A 20099-nucleotide genomic window follows, 5' to 3' on the forward strand; every position below is an offset into this window, starting at 1 on the left:
CATGGCCAGACACAGTGGCTCATGCCTGTAATCCCAGCACTTTGGGAGGCCGAGGCTGGCGGATCACCTGAAGTCAGGAGTTCAAGACCAGCCTGGCCAACATGGTAAAATCCCATCTCTACTAAAAACAAAAAATAAGCTGGGCATGGTGGTAGGAGCCTGTAATCCCAGCTACTCGGGAGGCTGAGGCGGGAGAATTGCTTGAACCTGGGAGGCAGAGGTTGCAGACTGCTTCACTGCACTTCAGCCTGGGCGACAAGAACAAGACTCCATATCAAAAAAAAAAAATAAAAAAATCCTTTATATCTTTATAGCACCTCTCTGAGTAAGACTTGGCCCAGAATGCTGTCTTACTTCATAGCATGGGTTACTGCATTCATCAATACAATCTCCAAGGTTCTGCAGACCCATCTCAATTTACTTCTCAGGACTCAGCCTGGGAACAATCTTATCTCCTTGGGAGATCTTTCCGTACTTTGGCCTTTGATTTCTACCATTTAACTCTCTGTGCAAAATTTGTTTCTCTTGTTCTAGACTTTTGAAGATCATAAAAGTTCTTGGTGGGTTATTTTCAGGCTAGTGATGAGTATCTTTCTAAAACCCCCAGATGCTTAGAACACTAACAATCAGAACCTTAATTTTATTAATAGTTAAAAGCTAGAGGCCAGGCATGGTGGCTTACACCTGTAATCCCAGCACGTTGGGAGGCCGAGGCGGGCAGATCACCTGAGGTCAGGAGTTTGAGACTAGCCTGGCCAACATGGTGAAACCCTGTCTCTACTAGAAATACAAAAATTAGCCGGGCGTGGTGGCAGGCACTTGTAATCCCAGCTATTGGGGGGCTGTGGCAGGAGAATCGTTTGAACCTGGAAGGCGGAGGCTGGAGTGAGTCAAAGGTTGTAGTGAGCCGAGATCATGCCATTGCACTCCTGCCTGGGTGACAAGAGCAAAACTGTCTCAAAAAAAAAAAAAAAAGCTAGAGACTGGCCTTCATGTTCAGTTCCTTGTTAGTAAAATGGATTATGGGCAAAATATAAAAGTAGTTATCGTGTGCCTTCAACACATCCCATATTCATAAAAGTTAGCCCATGTCTTAGTCAGTTGAAGCTGCCATAACAAAATACCAGAGACAGGGTGGCTTAAACAACAGGTATTTCATTTCTCACATTTCTGGAGGCTGGGAATTTAGTATGCTGGCAGGTTCAATGTTTGGTGACGGCTTGCTTCCTGGCTTGTAGACAACTGCCTTCTTGCTGTGTGCTCACACATGGCCCTTCTTCAGTGCATGCACCAAGAAAAGGGAGAGAGATTTCTTTCTCTTCTTTTTCTTATAAAAGCACTAATCTCATCATAGGCTCCACTTTCATGACCTCATCTAAACCTAATTACCTCCCAAAGGCCCCCACTTCCAAATACCATCACATTGCGGGCTAGGGCTTCAACATATGAATTTGGGCGGAGACACAATTCAGGCCCTAACAGCCCATAACAGTCATCTGCCAAAATACCTTGAAAATTTGTAAGCAACCTCACCAATACAATAACTGCAGCAACCCAGTAAGAATATGGATATTATGTTTGCTGGAATATGTAAACATTTTTATTTTAAAAATAATCATACGATAGTTTTGCTGGAGAACTCTCCCAGACTCCTACCAAAAGATAAAAGATAATACAGTTTAAGTTATTTGGATGTATTAAAATATTTAAAGAAAAAGAAATCTGGCTAGGCGTGGTGGCTCATGCCTGTAATCCCAGCACTTTGGGAGACCAAAGTGGGAGGGTTGCTTGATGCAGGAGTTTGAGACTAGCCTGGGCAACAGAGAGACACCCAATCTCTACAAAAAATTAGCCAGGCATTGTGGTGCATGCCTATAGTCTCAGCTACTCTGTAAGCTGAGGCAGGAGAATCACTTGAGCACTGGAGGTTGAGGCTGCAGTAAGCCATGATGGCATCACTGCACTCCAGCATGGGCAACAGAGCAACAGAGTGTGTGACCTTGTCTAAAAAAAAAAAAAAAAAAATCAGAGTGTTAAAGGCAGTAGTGCCCATCAGAGCACTTTTGAGAAGGGAGTCTTAGCCACTGTACTTACAATTATTCCAATTATAGCAAATAAATATTCCTTCCTGTTTTCTCATTTTAAAGTATTTTCTTCTAGTCTTTATATTTTATCATTGTTATTAAAGTATACTTACATTCTGAATTTTGCTGTCTTCACTTAACATTATTTTAGCACAAGCATTTTTTTCAAACTGCTACCTTTTTGTTAGGATTATAATTTTTAATGCCTATCATATAGAACCAACAATTTTTAAAAACCATTACTTTAAATGTTGGCCATTATGAATACTCCATTTTGTCCCTATTAGGAATAACATTGTGACAGACATTTTTAGATGTATACTTTTTTTGTATCTTAAATTATCTTAAGACAGATTTGGAGAAATAGAATTGGGTCAAAGGTTAAAAACTTGTGCTGTGGTAGAGGGTAGTCTTGATATATACTGGCAAATAATGAAAACATTTTAGAAAAACAGTGTGCTATGTCACCAGCAGTAAATGAACATACTAACTTCATTACCTTTTTATCAACACACAATATATTAACATTTAATTTCCCCTTATTAAATAAACCAAAACATTTTACTTTAATTTCTATGTCTTCGATTACTATTTATTCATTTATTCATTCAACAAATGGATGCCAGATGTGATGGCAGACTTGGAAAAAATAACAGAAGACATAATCTCTGACCTTAGAGAGCTTGTAATTTAGAGTTGAAGACAGAAAACAAGAACAATCAACCAACAAAAACCACGATTAAGTGCCACAATACAGCAAATACAAGATGCTGTAGGGATGCACCAAAAATGGCGCTTACCTTGACCTTAGCATCCACCTTGTTTATACAGACAGGATTCATAAAACCCACTCATTCATGACCTTAGGTACTTGGAAATGACTTTCTGAGAAGGTTATGTCCAAGCTTCGTTCTGATTACAACTGAGATTGAACATATTTCTGTATGTCTGTTTATTCATTCTTTTTGTGAACTGTTTGTTCATTTGCTTACTTATTTATAAGTCGTGCTGCTTTTAATTTGTGTGAGCTCCTTGTCAAAACAAAAATTTGTCATTTTGTGCTCCAAAGATTGTTTCTAGGCTTTTAACATAAAAATACATAAATATATATAAAACACTATATATGGGTACACACATGTACACATACATGTACCCATATATAGTGTCTATTTAATATTTAATACATATGTATGGAATCAAAAGGTAAAAAATATTTTAGAGAGTAAGTCCTCTTCTCATTTCTGTCCTCCAGCCACCCAGGTCCCTTCCCTAGGGATAACCATTGAAATTTTACCAAATTCTTATAAAGCCTCCAGATCAGGGGTATCCAATCTTTTGGCTTCCCTGGGCCACCTTAGAAGAAGAATTGTCTTGGGCCACACATAAAATACACTAACATTCGATAGCTGATGAGCTTAAAAAAAAATCTCATAATTTGAGAAAGTTTGTGAATTTGTGTTAGGCTGCACTCAAAGCCATCCTGGCCCACATGTTGGACAATCTTGTTCTAGATGTACTCAATGCATGTGCAAGCAAAAATGTATATGTGATATGTTTTTATTTAAGTTATACATACATAGTTTCCATTTCTGTGGACAATCTGTTTATATACTTTGCCCATTTTTAATTGGGTTATAATTTATTAATTGTAGATATCCTTTATATACACAGAAAATGAACACTTAGTCTTGAGTTGATTTTTTTTGTCTTTTTAAAAAACTTTATGTATTTATTCCATGCAGAATTTTTTTTTTTTTTTATGTAGCAAGATTTATCAATCTTTTCTTTTATAGATTCTGAGCATTTCTATCTTATTTAACAAGGCCTCCTCACTCCAAGACTTTAATTTTTTTTTAGTTGGCTACGGATTTTATTTGATATACCAAAGTTTTCTACTTTTACGTAGTTAATATCTGTTGATCTTTTTCCCTGGTGATTTAAAAATCCTTTCTAAGGTCAGAATGTCAGTACGCAAATTTATACAAGTACCTTCTCTCAGAGTTGTATTGCTCTTAATCTTCTAAGGGGCCTGTAGGTTTGATGGAGTTATTTGCCTCTTGAGTATAGAGATGAGACTTATAAAACTCATTCATTTACATTTATCCCCCCAAGAGATTTACAGTTATAATAATGGTTCTACAAATGATTGCATTTAGTTTTGATGAATATATATATGGCTGTATTCAACTATAATCCTTATCAAACCAAGCATATTTATATTGTTCATAGTTAACAATTTCTGATCTAATTCATGAATTATTATATATAGCACTTCTACTTGCATTCATTTCTAGTGGCACTTCAGCCATGTTTTATCAGCACCACAGGCATCTTTTTAAACTTTCAATTTTTAGATTTCATAAGTAGTAGTAATTATAACAGCACAGTGAACCAGCTGAGTTGGGTATAATGCCACCTCTTGCTATTTCAGTACAGCTTAGACAATACTAAGTGACGTTAAAAGCAGAATCAAGACAACATGACAACAGAGCTTTTAAAAAATAGAAGGGTCACAACTCAGAACCTATTTCTCAGTTCTCACTATCTTTCATTATTAGAAAATAGATGTGTTAAAGGATCAGATACAAAAATAGTAAAACTTTTATCTTCTAAGAAATAACAAAGCTTTTTTTAACCTTTCATTTATGGAGCCTATTCCATAAATAAGTAATAATTACATTTTATAGAAGCTTTCTGTATAAAATGGCTAAATCAATATGAAAACATTTGTTTACAAAAAGGAAAAAAAAGCAGTGGGGATGTCCATTCTTGTCAGTTCAGAAAGGATATACTCTGCACAGACCACACTTCTTAGGCATGCCCTCTTCGACTGCTCCATTAGTAGGAATAAAAATAAGAGAGCCTTTTCAAACTAAGAGCATGACATCACAATAGCTACAATAATCAAGGTGTAATCAGGAAATGTTCTACCAACTATAACTAGAGTAAGAATAAGAAGTGCAGGCCTAGCGTGGTGGCTTACGCCTGTCATCTCAACACTTTGGGAGGCTGAGGCAGGAGGATCACGAGGTCAGGAGATCGAGACGAGACCATCCTGGCTAACACGGTGAAACCCCATCTCTACTAAAAAATACAAAAAATTAGCCGGGCATGGTGGTGGGCACCTGTAGTCCCAGCTACTAAGGAGGCTGAGGCAGGAGAATGGTGTGAACCCAGGAGGTGGAGCTTGCAGTGAGCCGAGATCATGCCACTGTACTCCAGCCTGGGTGACAGAGCGAGACTCCATCTCAAAAAAAAGAAGAAAAAAAAAAAAAAGGAAGGAGAAGTGCAGCTGAATGTTGGATAAGAAAAGGCCCTACACAGGGGGAAAGGCATTGGTAGAACAGAAAAGCATCCTAACTAGCTTGTGCCAAAGGGATGGGTAGAAAAATCTACATACAGGCCTACAGGACAAAAAACTGTTTTCATAAGAATCTTGGTGGATTTAGCAAATTAGGGGCAACAGGTTGAGTACACATGGTAGAGCCTGACCAGTAACAATCCACATGTGTGAAACTGGTAAATTTACACTGACCAGATGTCAAGCTAAACTACAGAAAAGGTTTAAAACTTTTATACATGAAGAATATCACAAACATAGTGAATATAAGGTTGCACATAAACATTTACAGGGCACTAACTACATTTTAGGTGCTGTGTACCGTTAATGGGATTAAAAGATAAATAAGACATAGTGAGAGCTCACAGACTGGTAAAGAAGATAAACAGAAACATGTAAGTGTTTCCCAAGCAGATAAGGAAAAAAAATGTCACTTGTGAGGACAGCAAATGCAAAGGTACAGAGGAATAGAGGAACATGGCATGAACAAAGAATATAATGTAATTTAGTTTGGCTAGAGAAGAGGATGCAAGTTTATTATAGAAGAAATGTAAGCAACCCAAGGTCCAGGGTTTCTTAACCCAAATTAAAACAGAATCCAATAAAATGTCTACATTTTTAAACAAAACCCATTAAAATAAAACCCACAATTTTTTTATACCACTTATAATACATGAATAGTCAAAATTTTTAATAAGTAACAAAAATAATTTAAAAGACTCATTCTAAAACAGCTCAACATATAAAATCTGTAGCCTGTGCCTGCCTGCTCCTCTCTACCCCAACCTCCACCAAGTATATTCCTGACAAAAAGTTTAAAACGACCCATTTCCAAACCTGGAAGAGAAGCAAAGCCAAAGCAGCATAAATTTATAACTACTCCTAAAGAAACCCAGAGGAGAAGAAGCAACTGCTGGTCATATGGGCAGGAAGGAGGGGCTAGGATTCCTCTTGCCAAACAAGAAGATGGTCAAGGAAGGGAACCAACATCAGTAGGCAGCCCAGTGGTAAAGAACTGTAGGTTGCATTCCAAATCAGTAGGAAAGGTTAGTATAAGGACAACTGATAATCAATATGAAAAAAATATTGAATTCCTATACAAAAAGATAAATTCCAGAAATTAGAGAAATGTGAAAAACAAAGAAATAAAAAAATATTTCAGGCCAGGTGCAGTGGCTCACGCCTGTAATCCCACCACTTTCGGAGGCTGAGGAGGGCGGATCATGAGGTTAAGAGATCAAGACCATCTGGCCAACATGGTAAAACCCCGTCTCTCCTAAAAATACAAAAATTAGCTGGGCATGGTGGTGCGCACCTGTAGTCCCAGCTGCTCGGGAGGCTGAGACAGGAGAATCGCTTGAACCTGGGAGGTGGAGGTTGCAGTTAGCCAAGATCGTGCCACTGTGCTCCAGCCTGGTGACAGAGCAAGATTCTGTCTTAAAAAAAAAAAAAAAAAAAAAAAAAATTCCTATGAGAGATTTTCTGAAATAAGATATAAAAAATAAATAGGTTGATAATCCATCTACATAAAAATTCAAAACTTACATACAACAAAAGCTAACATAAACTAATTGAAAAGCCAATAACAGATTGGGAAAAAAGATTTACAACCTGTGTAACTGGCAAAGGACTGGTATCCAGAATATGTAAAGGTCTAAAATCAATAAGTAAAAGCCAAACAAGCTAGTAGGAAAATGGGCACAGGACAAAAACAAAAATTCATAAATGAGGAAACCCAAATTGCCAATATGAAAAGATGCTAAAACTCATTATAATCAGGAAAATAAAATTTTGAAACATGAGATCCCATTTCACATCTGCCAGATAACCTATAATTTGTTTTAATGTTGCTTATTTCAAGCATGTATGAAAGTATAGAGAAAAAATGAACATCCATGTCCGCACCCCATAATGTAACTACCATTTATTCATAATCAATCTTATTTTATCCCTACCTTTACTGCCAGACAATTTTGAAGCAAATCCCAGGTACTGTAGCTTTTTTTTTCTGTAAATATTTTAGTTACATCCTTAAAAGATGGGGAAAAAATTTGTCAGATTTGTTGAAGTATAAGTTACCTCAATAAAAACTGAGGAATAAACACACAGTAAAACTCACTCTTTTTAGTATACAGTTCTATGAGTTATGCGCCACAACTCAGTTGAAACACTGGGGAATGTATGAACTGGATTGTTTCCAGTTTGGGGTGATAATGAATAAAACTGCTGTAAGCATTTGTGAGCCAGTGTTTGTGTGAAAGTAACTTATTTCTCTTGAATAAATACCTAAGGGCCTTTATTGCTGGGTCATATAGTAAGTACCTATTTAACTTTACAAAAAATTGCTAATTTTTTTGCCAAGTGGCTGTATCCTTTTGCATTTCCAACAGCAAAGCATGACAGCTCCATTTATTCTGCATCCTTGCAAACAGTTGTATTATAGTTTGCTTAATTTTGGCCATTCTAATAGATACGTAGTGAGTGGTATCTCATTGGGGTTTTAATCTGTGTTTCACTAATCAATGCAATCAATTCAGTAATAATTGAAGCATGCATAGAAAAATATTGTCCTTTATGCAAATAATAGTCTACAAATAAGTTTTGGAGGTAACAGGATTCTAAAGAATGTGCCAGCTTCCACAAAATCAACATAAAATTTTCAAATATTTATGCTGTGAACAATTTTAGTACTAAAACTTACTTAAATGGAATCTAAAACTAGTTACATGTGACCCTTCAACAACACAGGTTTGAACTGTGCAGGTCCATGTATAGGCAGATTTTCTTTTGCCTCCGCCACCCATGAGACAGCAAAACCAACCCCTCCTCTTACTCCTCCTCCTCAGCCTATTCAACATGATGATGATAATGAAGATCTTTATGATGATCCACTTCCACTTAATAAATAGTAAATATATTTTCTCTTCCTTATGATTCTTATTATTTTCTCTATCTTAATTTATCATAAGAATATATTATATAATACATACAGAAAATGTGTTAAAAATTATTTTACTGGTAAGGCAGTCAACAGTAGGCTATTGGATACATTTCAGGTGAGTCAAAACTTATACTTGAATTTTCAGCTGCACAAGGGGTTGGTGCCCCTAACTCCTGCATTGCTGAAGGATCAACTGTAGCGTCATAAGGCGATATTACCATGGAAATTTAATCCTCAGCTTTTATATTTTCATTTTTTCTGTAAGATGTGTTCTTTAACAATGATATGAATAATACAAAGTATACAAATGTTACCTTCTGTATCTAAAATTACCAGCACTATGTCATTTTTTCTTTTTTTTTTTTTTAAGAGACAAGGTCTTGCTCTGTTGCCCAGGCTGGAGTGCAGTGGTGTAGTCATAGCTCACTGCAGTCTCCAACTCCTGGACTCAAGCTATCTTCCAGCCTTGGCCTCCCAAAGTGCTGGGATCACAGGCGAGAGCCACTGTGCCTAGCTCATAACTCTTTGCGTTGCATTTTCCACAATGGAACTCTCTTAAATCCTGAGTTTATTTTCAGAAGAGTATGATCTTAATGTCATTTCATAAGAAAATAAACTCTACTCAGGAACTGCATACATTTGAGTATTCACTGTTCTGATCGTTGCATCTTTGTATCTGTTCTCTATTTGATGAAACATTTATTCTGAAGAATCAAACATAAAATCAGCTTGCTTAAAAGTGAGTCAATTCTGTCCTTCTTTAATAATAGAACTGGTGGCCAGGCATGGTGGCTCACACCTGCAATCCCAGCACTTTGGGAGGCTGAGGTGGGTGGATCAATTGAGGTCAGGAGATGGAGAGCAGCCTGGCCAACATGGCGAAACCCCAGCTCTACTAAAAATACAAAAATTAGCTGGGCATGGTGGCACATACCTGTCATTCCAGCTACTTTGGAGGCTGAGACATGAGAATCTCTTGAACCCGGGAGGCGGAGGCTGCAGTGAGCTGAGATGGCGCCACTGCACTCCAGCCTGGGAAACAGAGCAAGACCCTGCCTAAAATAATAATAATAATGTTGCTGCTGATAAAATTGGAAAAGGCTCACAGGATAAACTCTTATCACCATTTGGAACCCTCCTATGACTTTTTATTTTTACCACCTTTCCTTCAATAGAAGAAGAATCACAAGGGATACTTAGGTAAAATGCATCTTGCCTTAAACTGTACTACACATTTCCACACTACATGTCATAAAAATTTGTTTCTTTTAAACTTCAGTTAACATTTATCCAATGAGATTGAATGGCACACCTTCACAGATGTGCTGCAATAAAATATACAGTTAGCAAAAATTGTGTTATTTTACTTAAAATATCATAACCTCATTTACATGGATACACTTATCTAGTTACTAAAAATGGCTTAATGGATATGCCTTAAATTCTCACCTACTGTATGTTAGTGATGTGAATCACTGCCTTCCCAAACAAGGCCTTTGAGCCATGTCCCACTCACAACTCCTCTTAAGTGGGTAGTAAGCCAGATGACTCCTCCCTCAACACATAAGACCATGGGGACACCTGACACAAAGTGGGCCCATCACAGGCTGGTCCGTATCCTGGGGGCAGAGGTTCTAAGGATGAATAAGAAGGGAAAGATCAAATGCTATTTATAAAATGGATTCATCAGAGTCCACAGGAGGGAGTGGGAGAAGTCTGGAAAAACTCCCAGTTTTTCGATTTGGGTAATCAAGAAAATGATGTTACCAGCAGTAGAAAATAAAATAAAATAAAATAATTGAAGAGAACAGGTTTTAAAAAGCAAACAGACTTTTAAAAAATGAGTTGTAACTTATATACAGCAAAGTATTATACACACATCTTTTTTTTTTTTTTTGAGACGGAGTCTTGCTCTGTCGCCCAGGCTGGAGTGCAGTGGTGCAATCTCGGCTCACTGCAAGCTCCGCCTCCTGGGTTCACGTCATTCTCCTGCCTCAGCCTCCGGAGTAGCTGGGACTACAGGCGCCCACCACTACGCCCGGCTAATATTTTGTATTTTTAGTAGAGACGGGGTTTCACCGCATTAGCCAGGATGGTCTCGATTTCCTGACCTCGTGATATGCCCGCCTCGGCCTCTCAAAGTGCTGGGATTACAGGCGTGAGCCACCGTGCCCAGCCTATACACACATCTTAACTTTACCACTTGATACATTTTTATACACACATATATTTAACCATCATCCAGATCAAGATAGAACATTTCTAGAACCTAGAAGGCTCCTCCATGCATGATCTCTCCCCAGTCAACAATACCTCCACCTCACCTGCTGCCAAAGGTACCACTATCCTGACTTCTATCATCATAGACTAGTTTTGCCTTTCTTGAAAAAGTAAAAATAAATGCACACGTGCATACATACACACTCTTTCGTATCTGGTTTCTTTGGGGAAAAAAGTTGCTTTTTTTGTTTTGTTTTGTTTTTGTTTTTTTCTATTTCTGTGAAGGAAGGAAAGGGTGATAGCAAGTGCGGATGAAGAAGATAAGAGGTTGGTTTATTACTTTCATTCATATATATTAAACACCTATTATGTGTTGGCATATACGTTAGGCATAGAGAACAGGTGAAAATAGCTTGGTACCTACCCTTAAGGATTCACATTGTAGAGGGAGAGACAGGTAAATGAGGAATTATACTTGCAGGCATTCTAATAGCAGGATGGTCAAGGTGCTAAAGAGAACACAGGAAAAGAGTGGCTCACTTTGCTTAGAGAGGTCATGGAGGACTCCAGTGAAGACTGAGTTGGAAAAAAAAAATCATAGTTGAAAAATCTGCTAAATGTTGATACTCTAAAGTTGGGTGATGGATGCATGGGGTTTATTATATTATTCTATTTCTGTGTATGTTTGGACAATATCCATAATTAAAAGTATCTAAAATTTAAATTGTGTCTTAAAGCATAGATAGGAGCTAGTCAATAAGACAATAACATGCCAGGCAGAGAAACATTACAAGCAAGGGTGAGAAGCAAAACTACAGAGTTTTCAAGGACCCACAAGTCATTTGGGGAAGTTGTAAGGAATCAGGACTGAAAAGTCAGGCCAGGACTACATCACTAAGATCCCTGAATTCCATGCTAAGAAAGCCTGGTTTTATTCTAAGGCAATTGGGAGCTTTGAAGAAACTGGAAGCAAGAAAATTATCTGACCAGACTTGTATTTTTAAATGATTATTCAGATATTAGTATAGACTTAATAAGAGACTAAAGAAAGTGATCAGTGGGAGATTACAGAAGTAACCCTGACAAGAAATAATGAGGACTAAACTGAGGTAATGGTAATAAAGATGTAGGGAACTCAAGTGTTAAAACTACTTGGTTTTAATATGATTTGTCAAAAACTACCCTGTTGATGTCTGTCAACCAAACTGAAAGATTTAGCACAAAAGGCTAATTAGACAGCAAATGATCAAACTGGATTCTGGTGAGTAAGTACTTAATTTTGCTATGTAAAATATTCGCCGTGTGACCTTGCAGCAATTAAAAATATTTTCCCATAATACTTGCCTCTTCATAACTGGTTTCAGATCAATTATGAGATTGGTGCAAAAGTAATTGCACTTTCTGCTGGCAAAATCGCAATTACTTTTGCACCAACCTAAAGGAATCGGAGTAATTCATTCAGAAGTATTAATGCCTTAAGAGGTGTTTCTTGACAGTGCCCAATGTGCTTGCAATTGTTATCTTGAGAGTTTTAAGATACTTGGTAGACCAATGACATGGGGAAGAGTTTAGCTGAGCACCATTCTGCAAACAAGTCAGTAGCCGAAGACCAACAACAACGATGAAATTCCAACCTATGACCAAAAGCTAAGCTAAAGCCACAAGTCTGAAGTTCATTCATAGCATTTGTTGATTTTAATATCTAAGAGGATTTACAAAACATCCATCTCCAAAATAACTGACACAAAATAGCATCCCTTAATAGCTTCAACACCTAATGTTCACTTTTATACACATATACAACAAGAAGGCAAGGCTATTTCTAATCTTTTACTGTACTAGAGAACACAGAAGGTGCCTACTAAATAGCCTAAATCCATTAATATAATAATTTGCTGTGATCTTATTCTTTAATTCTGGTTTCATGCCTTTATTTGGCCATATTCATTAAAACAAAATAGAAAAAGACATGGTGGTGTAAAATCCTTCTTTAGTTACAAATGTTGAACAAAGCAGAAACTCATTTATTCTTCCCTGGATAGTTGAAGTTCAAATACTGCTATTTCTACTCCCTGTTCCCATCACTGATAACTGCTGAAGTCAGGAAATCTTATTAGAATTTGCCACCTCATGGTGCTCAGGCAGGTTGACCTACTTAGCAGTTTAGTCTACTATTTTTTGCCCAATTGTTGTGACAGGAAGAAATAAAACTCTCATCCCCAAAGACAAAATAAAACATGAAAAAGGAAACACACACATACACACACACACACACACACACACACACACACACACACACCCCTACCTTAAATCACAAATTTAGTATTCAACAGATTATCCAAATACCTACAGCAAAGAGGATGGAGAAACAAATGATCTCGGGCAGTGGATATACGTATTGATTCAGAAAAATGAGAAAAAGTCACATCAAGGACTTCTGTACACAGTATTGTCATAGGTATCTGCAAAGACTCACAAAGCAAACTCGGGAATAAAACAAGAGTAATAACATTCATAACACCTTATGGTTTTGTGTGCTTCACACATTCTTAAAGTACACCAGAGGTAATATTTCCAAATCAAACAATAGCTTAAGGTACAGGAAAAATTAAGTTAATGTTGTTTTTATATGCCACATTTAATTTAAAAATATTTTGTTATGTGAAACAAGGGAGTTTTCAAAACTAATCGTCAAAGAAATAGATTACTATTCCATGATATTCTAGGGAATTCAGTAAGTATTTACTGCACACAGCAGAAAGTGAAAATATATGCTGTTCTGTGTTTCTGTGACTTACTTTTGGCTTCCTTCTGCCTTTCATCTCCATACAACTGTTCCTCTCCACCTTCATTCTTGGGCCTCCCTACAAAAATAAGTGGACAGTCTAAAAGAATTAATTCTTAAGTCAGCCCCTGAAAAGAGCCCCTGTTCTCTGAATACCATTGTGGCATTTAGCAACAAAAGAATGACAATATTACTGTATGTATTACATTCTATAGTTTACAAATCTATTTACATACCGCAAGCAGATATTATTCCCATTTTATGAGAGAGGGCACTGAGGGTGACAATAGTTTAATATTTTGCCTAAAGGTGAATTTCACGGCACGTAGGAAGTTAGAGTAAGAACCCTGATATTCTAACTGATAACATGGTGCTAGAGACTAAATAAGAGACTAAAGAAAAGTGATCAGTGGGAGATTAGTGATAGTGATAGATACTGATAGTGATGGATAACCCACAGAACGAAGTATCTATGAGTCCATACTGATAGAATCAAATAAATATATAAATCAATAAGGGAAAAGGGACAGCCCTTTACTACAGTAAAATTTCAGTTAGTACATGCAGAAGGAATCATAGAAATAGGAAACTGCCATCTGGCAAACACCAGAGCAGTAACTATTGCAGGCAAGAATCACTAACTGATGCTAAAATTAGTGGGCAAGAGTATTGTGAAAAAGAAGGTATTTTCATACTTTAAAATATCTCCCCGCAACATAGTTGTTAATTACAAAGGGAAAAGGAGTAACTACAATGGAGAAAACTGGCACACCTTAACCAAGTGATCAAGGTTAACATTACTAGTAACAAGATATATCAATATCATGTAACTCCTGAGATAACGAACTGAACATCTCTTCTGTCTTTCAGAGACACTTTACAAGATAACTGGCTAGTACTCTTCAAAAGTGTCAAAGTTATAAAAACAATAATGACTGAGGAGCTATCGCAGATTGGAGGATCCCAAGAAGACATAAAAACTAAATGCAACGTGGAATCCTAGGTTAGATCCTGAACCAGCAAAAAAACACAGTGTGACAACTTCAAATTTTGAATAAGGTCTGTAGATCAGTTAATAGTATTGTGTTAGTGTTAACTTCCTGGTTTGGATTACCATTCTATGCTAAATGTTAACATTTGGGAAAGCTAGGTGAATGCTATAAAAACCTTCCTTATACTACGTTTGCAATTTTTTTTTGGATGGAGTCTCACTGTGTCATCCAGGATGGAGCGCAGTGGCATGATCTTCAGCTCACTGCAACCTCCACCTCCCAGATTCAAATGATTCTTCTGCCTCAGCCTCCCAAGTAGCTGGGATTATAGGTGCCCACTACCACGTCTTGCTAATTTTTGTATTTTTTATAGAAACGCGTTTTTGCCATCTTGTCCAGGGTGGTCTCCAGACCTCAAGTAATATGCCCACCTTGGCCTCCCAAAGTGCTGGGATTACATGCTCGGCCTACTTTTGCAACTTTTTTTTTTTTGAGATGGAGTCTCGCTCTGTCACCTGGCTGAAGTGCAGTGGCACGATCTCAGCTCACTGCAACATCTGCCTCCCGGGTTCAAGCATTTCTCCTGCCTCAGTCTCCCGAATAGCTGGGACCACAGGTGTTCACCACCACACCCAACTAATTTTTTTATTTTTAGTGGAGACGGGGTTTCACCATGTTGGCCAGGATGGTCTCGATCTCTTGACCTTGTGATCTGCCTGCTTTGGCCTCCCAAAGTGCTGGGATTACAGGCATGAGCCACCGTGCCTGGCCAACTTTTTTATAAGTCTGAAACTATTTCTAAATAAAAAGTTTAAATAAAAAAAAGATTATGCTGCTAGAGTTTATAATCTAATCACATCTTTTGGAACTGCATTTTCTTTGTTTCAAGTGTGTAAATTTTATCTGCACAGTAAGGTCCACTGAAGGATTAAACATTCCCAAATATTAAATTAATTTAAAGATTTAAGAAGAGTTTAAGTAGTAATAGTCAAAGAAAATGTGCTCATTTCCCTTTCATTAATGATTAGTGATAGAAAAAAATAACAATTTTTCTTCAACAATAAAAACATTTACTATTTTAAAGGAATCCAAGTAAAGCTAATCCAATTGAACCTAGTACACTTAATTGAATACTGTGAGAAAAAAATCTTATACCAAAGATGCGTTTTTGAAAAGACCCTAAATTCTATAGCCTCTTAATAAAAAAAGGAATCTAGAGGTCTGGCCAGGTACTATAAGTAAGCTTCTCATGCCTGTAATTTGATAAGATGATAAATAGGAATATAAATTAAATCAAGACTTATTTTGTTGCAGAAAAAAAATGTTTCCTTGATTTTTTTTTTTTTTTTTTTTTTAAGACTAGCAGTGCAAAATATTTTAAGACTGTGGTATTTATGTTTTGTTTTGGGTTATGACATTGAGGATAGAATATATCAGAGATAACTAATAAGCTATATATTGGTGCAAACTTTCAACATACCCAATAGGAACCAACCAGAACTTGGCCCCAAAGAGGTACTTTTTTTTTTCCAAACTACAAATCTAGTAAAGTAAACAAGAGCTCTAAAAATAAAGACAGTCTACACAATCTGGCAAATGTCTTTGACTCCAATATGTTAGGAAATGAAAAAAGAAGGGTGGGAAAGGCAGTTAGGTTTAAAGTGTCAAAATTACTTTTTGTGAGTAGTTAGTACCCTTTCAAAAGATTATTCCAAAGTTATGACTCGCTTTAGAGACAGGAGAAAAGATGAAGAGAATAAATAAAATGGTATTACTGGGTTCACATGCTTAAGATTTTCATACTAAATACAAAGCAGAAGCTCTTTTAAAAATTGTCAAGAATTAGTCCCTAATGAAAGAGAGATAAGAAATTCATATAAAAGTCACAATATAAATGCAACAAAACAAAAGTGTAATTGCAGTTTTAAAAGCAAAGCAGGCTAGATAAGCCCTTCGGGTCCCTATCAGAGCTATTACTGTATCAGTGAAGCTAGAGACATACGCTAACTTCTCATGAAACAGTATAACAAGGCTTAGGTCAAAGATCTCCATTTTAGCTACCCAATTAGAGTACCTCATCTGTCTGATCCACTACAGAAAGTGAATTATTTACATCTACATAAATGTTCTTGATGTATACTTGGATATTCTGGCCCACTTATAGCATATCAACCAATTGCAAAAATATAACGTCATCTGAGATACCATGAACAACCAAACCTCACAGAAAGTTGCATAACTGTTTGTTATCCCATGGTGAGGAACAGGTACATTTCTTTTTAATACTTAAAGCATTTTAGAAAAAGAGAGAAGAAAAAAGAAAAATAATCTAAAGGGTTTTAGATTTCGAGGTAAGAAAATATCTTGAACTTTTTTTTTTTTTTTTTTTTTTTTTTTTTGAGACAGGGTCTTACTCTGTCACCCAGGCTGGAGGGAAGTGGCATGATCTGGGCTCACTGCAACCTCCATCTCCCAGGTTCAAATGATTCTTCTGCCTCAGCCTCCCAAATAGCTGGGACTACAGGTGCATGCCACCACACCTGGCTAATTTTTGTATTATTAGTAGAGACAGGTTTTCACTGTGTTGGCCAGGCTGGCCTCAAACTCCTGACCTCAGGTGATCCCCTCCGCTTCAAATATCTTGAATTTTTTTTTTTTTTTTTTTTTTTTTTTGAGACGGAGTCTCACTCTGTCACCAGGCTGGAGTGCAGTAGCGAGATCTCGGCTCACTGCAACCTCTGCCTCCCGGGTGTATCTTGAACTTTTAACTCATACCTTCATCTTATCAAAACAAAAATGCCAAAACAAATATAAAATAGTAGAGAACTATATCAATACTAGAAACTAGGAATAAATGCCATTCATATGACAAAATTGTTGAAGAATTTATGCAAGACATGGTATCGTGATGGAAGAAAGATGCCAAGAGCCAACTGCTGATGCGCCTTCCTGAGAAAGGAGTTCTGTGACTCAGAGAGAAAGAGGAGAAGATACTCGCAGAAACACCATTACCAAGAGGGGCAAGAGCTACTGAATAGGGGAGTCATAGAAAAAATAAGAAACCCCTCATCTGGAATCTGTTTTACCACTTCTAATCAAGATCATCTGAAATAACTGTGCCCTAGAATGTGTACTGCAGCATACCAGATAATAATTGGAGAAATAAAAAATTTGTGTGAGAAATAATAGGCAGATATGCCAGAAGGGTGGATGAATAACTACAGTATTCAACTGGCATTGTGGCTAGCAAAAAACTGATTCCTTACAGAAGAAATTAAGGATAACTTCTTTGCTAGGACAGGCTCTAAGTTCACTCCTCTCAGGATTCTGGATCAATGAACAGAAATGTAAACTTATATTAGCCAGGTCTCTTATGCAATATTTGAAAGGAAACTATTAGTTTCTAAGGACAGTGAGGTTACTGCGGATGAATCCACTCTCAGGCCTCTACATATGAGACATCTCCATGCAGGAGGATGAATAAAATAAAAAGAGAAGGAGAAGAAAAAAAAAGAAAAAATAATACAGATCTATGAAAACATTCTGCAACAAAATGGAAGGGAAAAACATAACCCTCAAGATACAGAAAAGGGCATAGTTTTGAAAATAAACAAAACTGGAAATAGAAGTAAATTTTAATTAAATTTGCACCATAAAAAACTAAATAAATTCAGAAAAATGCAGATTCTTTGAAATAAGAGAGTAAAGATCAGATAATAAGCAACAGTCTGAGGTTTCGCTAAGAGTAAAGAACAAATAAACAAGGAGCTCGAAGAACTAAAAGAATAAGTAGCAGCCTGGGCAATATGGTGAGATCTCATGTCTACTAAAAATAAGAAATATTAGCTGGGTGTGGTGACATATGTGCCTATAGTCCCAGCTACTTGGGAGGCTGAGGCTGGAGGATTTCTTGAGCCTTGGAATTCAAGGCTGCGATCACACCACTGCACTCCAGCCAGAGTGTCAGAGTGAGACCCTGTCTCAAAAAAAAAAAAAAAAAAAAAAAAAAAAAAAATTAAGAAGAGTAAAAAAAATATAATGGCAGAAACAAAAACTACATAAAGAAAACAACAGAAAATTGTGCAGAAGATTGCAACAGACGCTTCACAAAAGAGGATATCCAGCTGGCCAACAAACATAAGGAAAAGTGTCCAAACTCACTATTAATTATGAAAATATAAATGAAAACCTACCAAAATGGCTAAAAAGAAAATATCAGGAATGTATAGCCAAGAATGTGGAGAACTCTCATGCATTATTTGTAAGAGTATAAATTGAGCAGAAAAAAATCTGGAAAACTCCAGCAATATCTACCAAAGCATACTCTACGATTTTGTCCCTCAAAGTGTGAGTCAGTATGGATCAGTATAGTTGGCATCATCAAGAGTTTACTAGAAATGCAAAATTTCAGACTATACCCCAAACCTGGTGATTCACAATCAACATTTTAATAGCCCAGATAATTCATATGCACGTTAATGTTTGAGAAGCGCTGCCCTATAACTCATTAATTCCGCTCCTACTTATATGCCCAACAAAAACACATACAAGTGTCCACCAAAAGATATACAAGAGTGTTCACAGAAGCACTATTTGTGTAGCTAAGAACCTCAGATTGGTCAAATACCCATCAATGGACAGACTGTTATATATTCACAAAATGAGAATAAACAATCTCATTTTGGACAAGTCCCATAAATATAACGATGAGCGAAAAAAAAGAAGGCTGACAGAAGAGTCCTGTATTACTCATTTTATATAAAGCACATAAACAGGGAAACTATAGAAGTCAGATGGTGGTTAGTCTTTGGGGAGAGGGGTGTTTAGTAGTCACTGGAAGGGAATATGAGAAAGGTTTCTGGGATACTGAAAATGTTCTGTTTCTTAACGTGGCCAATAGGCACATAAAAAATGTGCTTCACTATTCATTCAGAAAATGAGAACTAAATGACAATGACATGCCACTACACAGACACACGAATAACTTAAATTATAAAGACTGACAGTACCACTGTTAGCAAGATTATAGAGCAACTTGAACGGTCAAACAAAGCTGGTGGAAAAGCAAAATGGTACAATCGCTGTTTTTTGTTTTTGTTTTTTTCTCTTGAGACAGAGTTTCATTCTGTAGCCCAGGCTGGAGTGTAGTGGCGTGATCTCAGCTCACTGCAACCTCCGCCTCCCAGGTTCAAGCGATTCTCCTGCCTCAGCCTCCCGAGTAGCTGGGCTTACAGGCATGTGCCACCATACCTGGCTAATTTTTATATTTTTTTGTAGAGGCAAGGTTTCACCATGTTGGTCAGGCTGGTCTCAAACTCCTGACTTCATGTGATCCACCTGCCTCAGCCTCCCAAAGTGCTAGGATTACAGGCATGAGCCATCACATCTGGCCAATACAATCACTTTGAAAAACTGTACAGAAGTTTCTTACGAAGTTACTTCTTTCTTATAAGGACACTTACTGGGCAACCCAATAATTCTATTATAAGGTATTACCCAAAAGAAATTAAGATAATACACAAAGACTTATATAAATGTTCATAACAGCTCTACTCATAATTTCCCCAAACTGGAAACAGCCCAAATATCCAACAGGTTAATAGATGAGCAAATTGTGGTACATCCATAAAATGAAATACAAATCAACAAAAAAAGAAGATGTACAATGTACACATAACAATGTGGACAAGGCTCAAAAACGTCATGCCGAATTAAAGAAGCTAGACCCAAAAAGAGC

The 20099-nt window shown here is 37.0% G+C and overlaps 1 protein-coding gene across 3 annotated transcripts in view; it reads right to left on the reverse strand.

Moving 5' to 3' along the window:
* REC114 (REC114 meiotic recombination protein) overlaps positions 1–20099 on the reverse strand; it is a 119606-nt gene that overhangs the window by 42109 nt on the left and 57398 nt on the right. For 2 of the 3 annotated variants that reach the window (XM_021940699.2, XM_021940698.2), the window contains exon 3: positions 13384–13449. The exons of the other annotated variant lie outside the window; for it this stretch is intronic. In XM_021940699.2, coding sequence (XP_021796391.2) covers positions 13384–13449 — 66 coding nt within the window. The remainder of the gene's footprint in view (positions 1–13383; positions 13450–20099) is intronic. 3 annotated transcript variants of the gene reach the window in all.

Source organism: Papio anubis, chromosome 7 (assembly GCF_008728515.1).
Source record: "Papio anubis isolate 15944 chromosome 7, Panubis1.0, whole genome shotgun sequence".
NCBI lineage: Eukaryota > Metazoa > Chordata > Mammalia > Primates > Cercopithecidae > Papio > Papio anubis.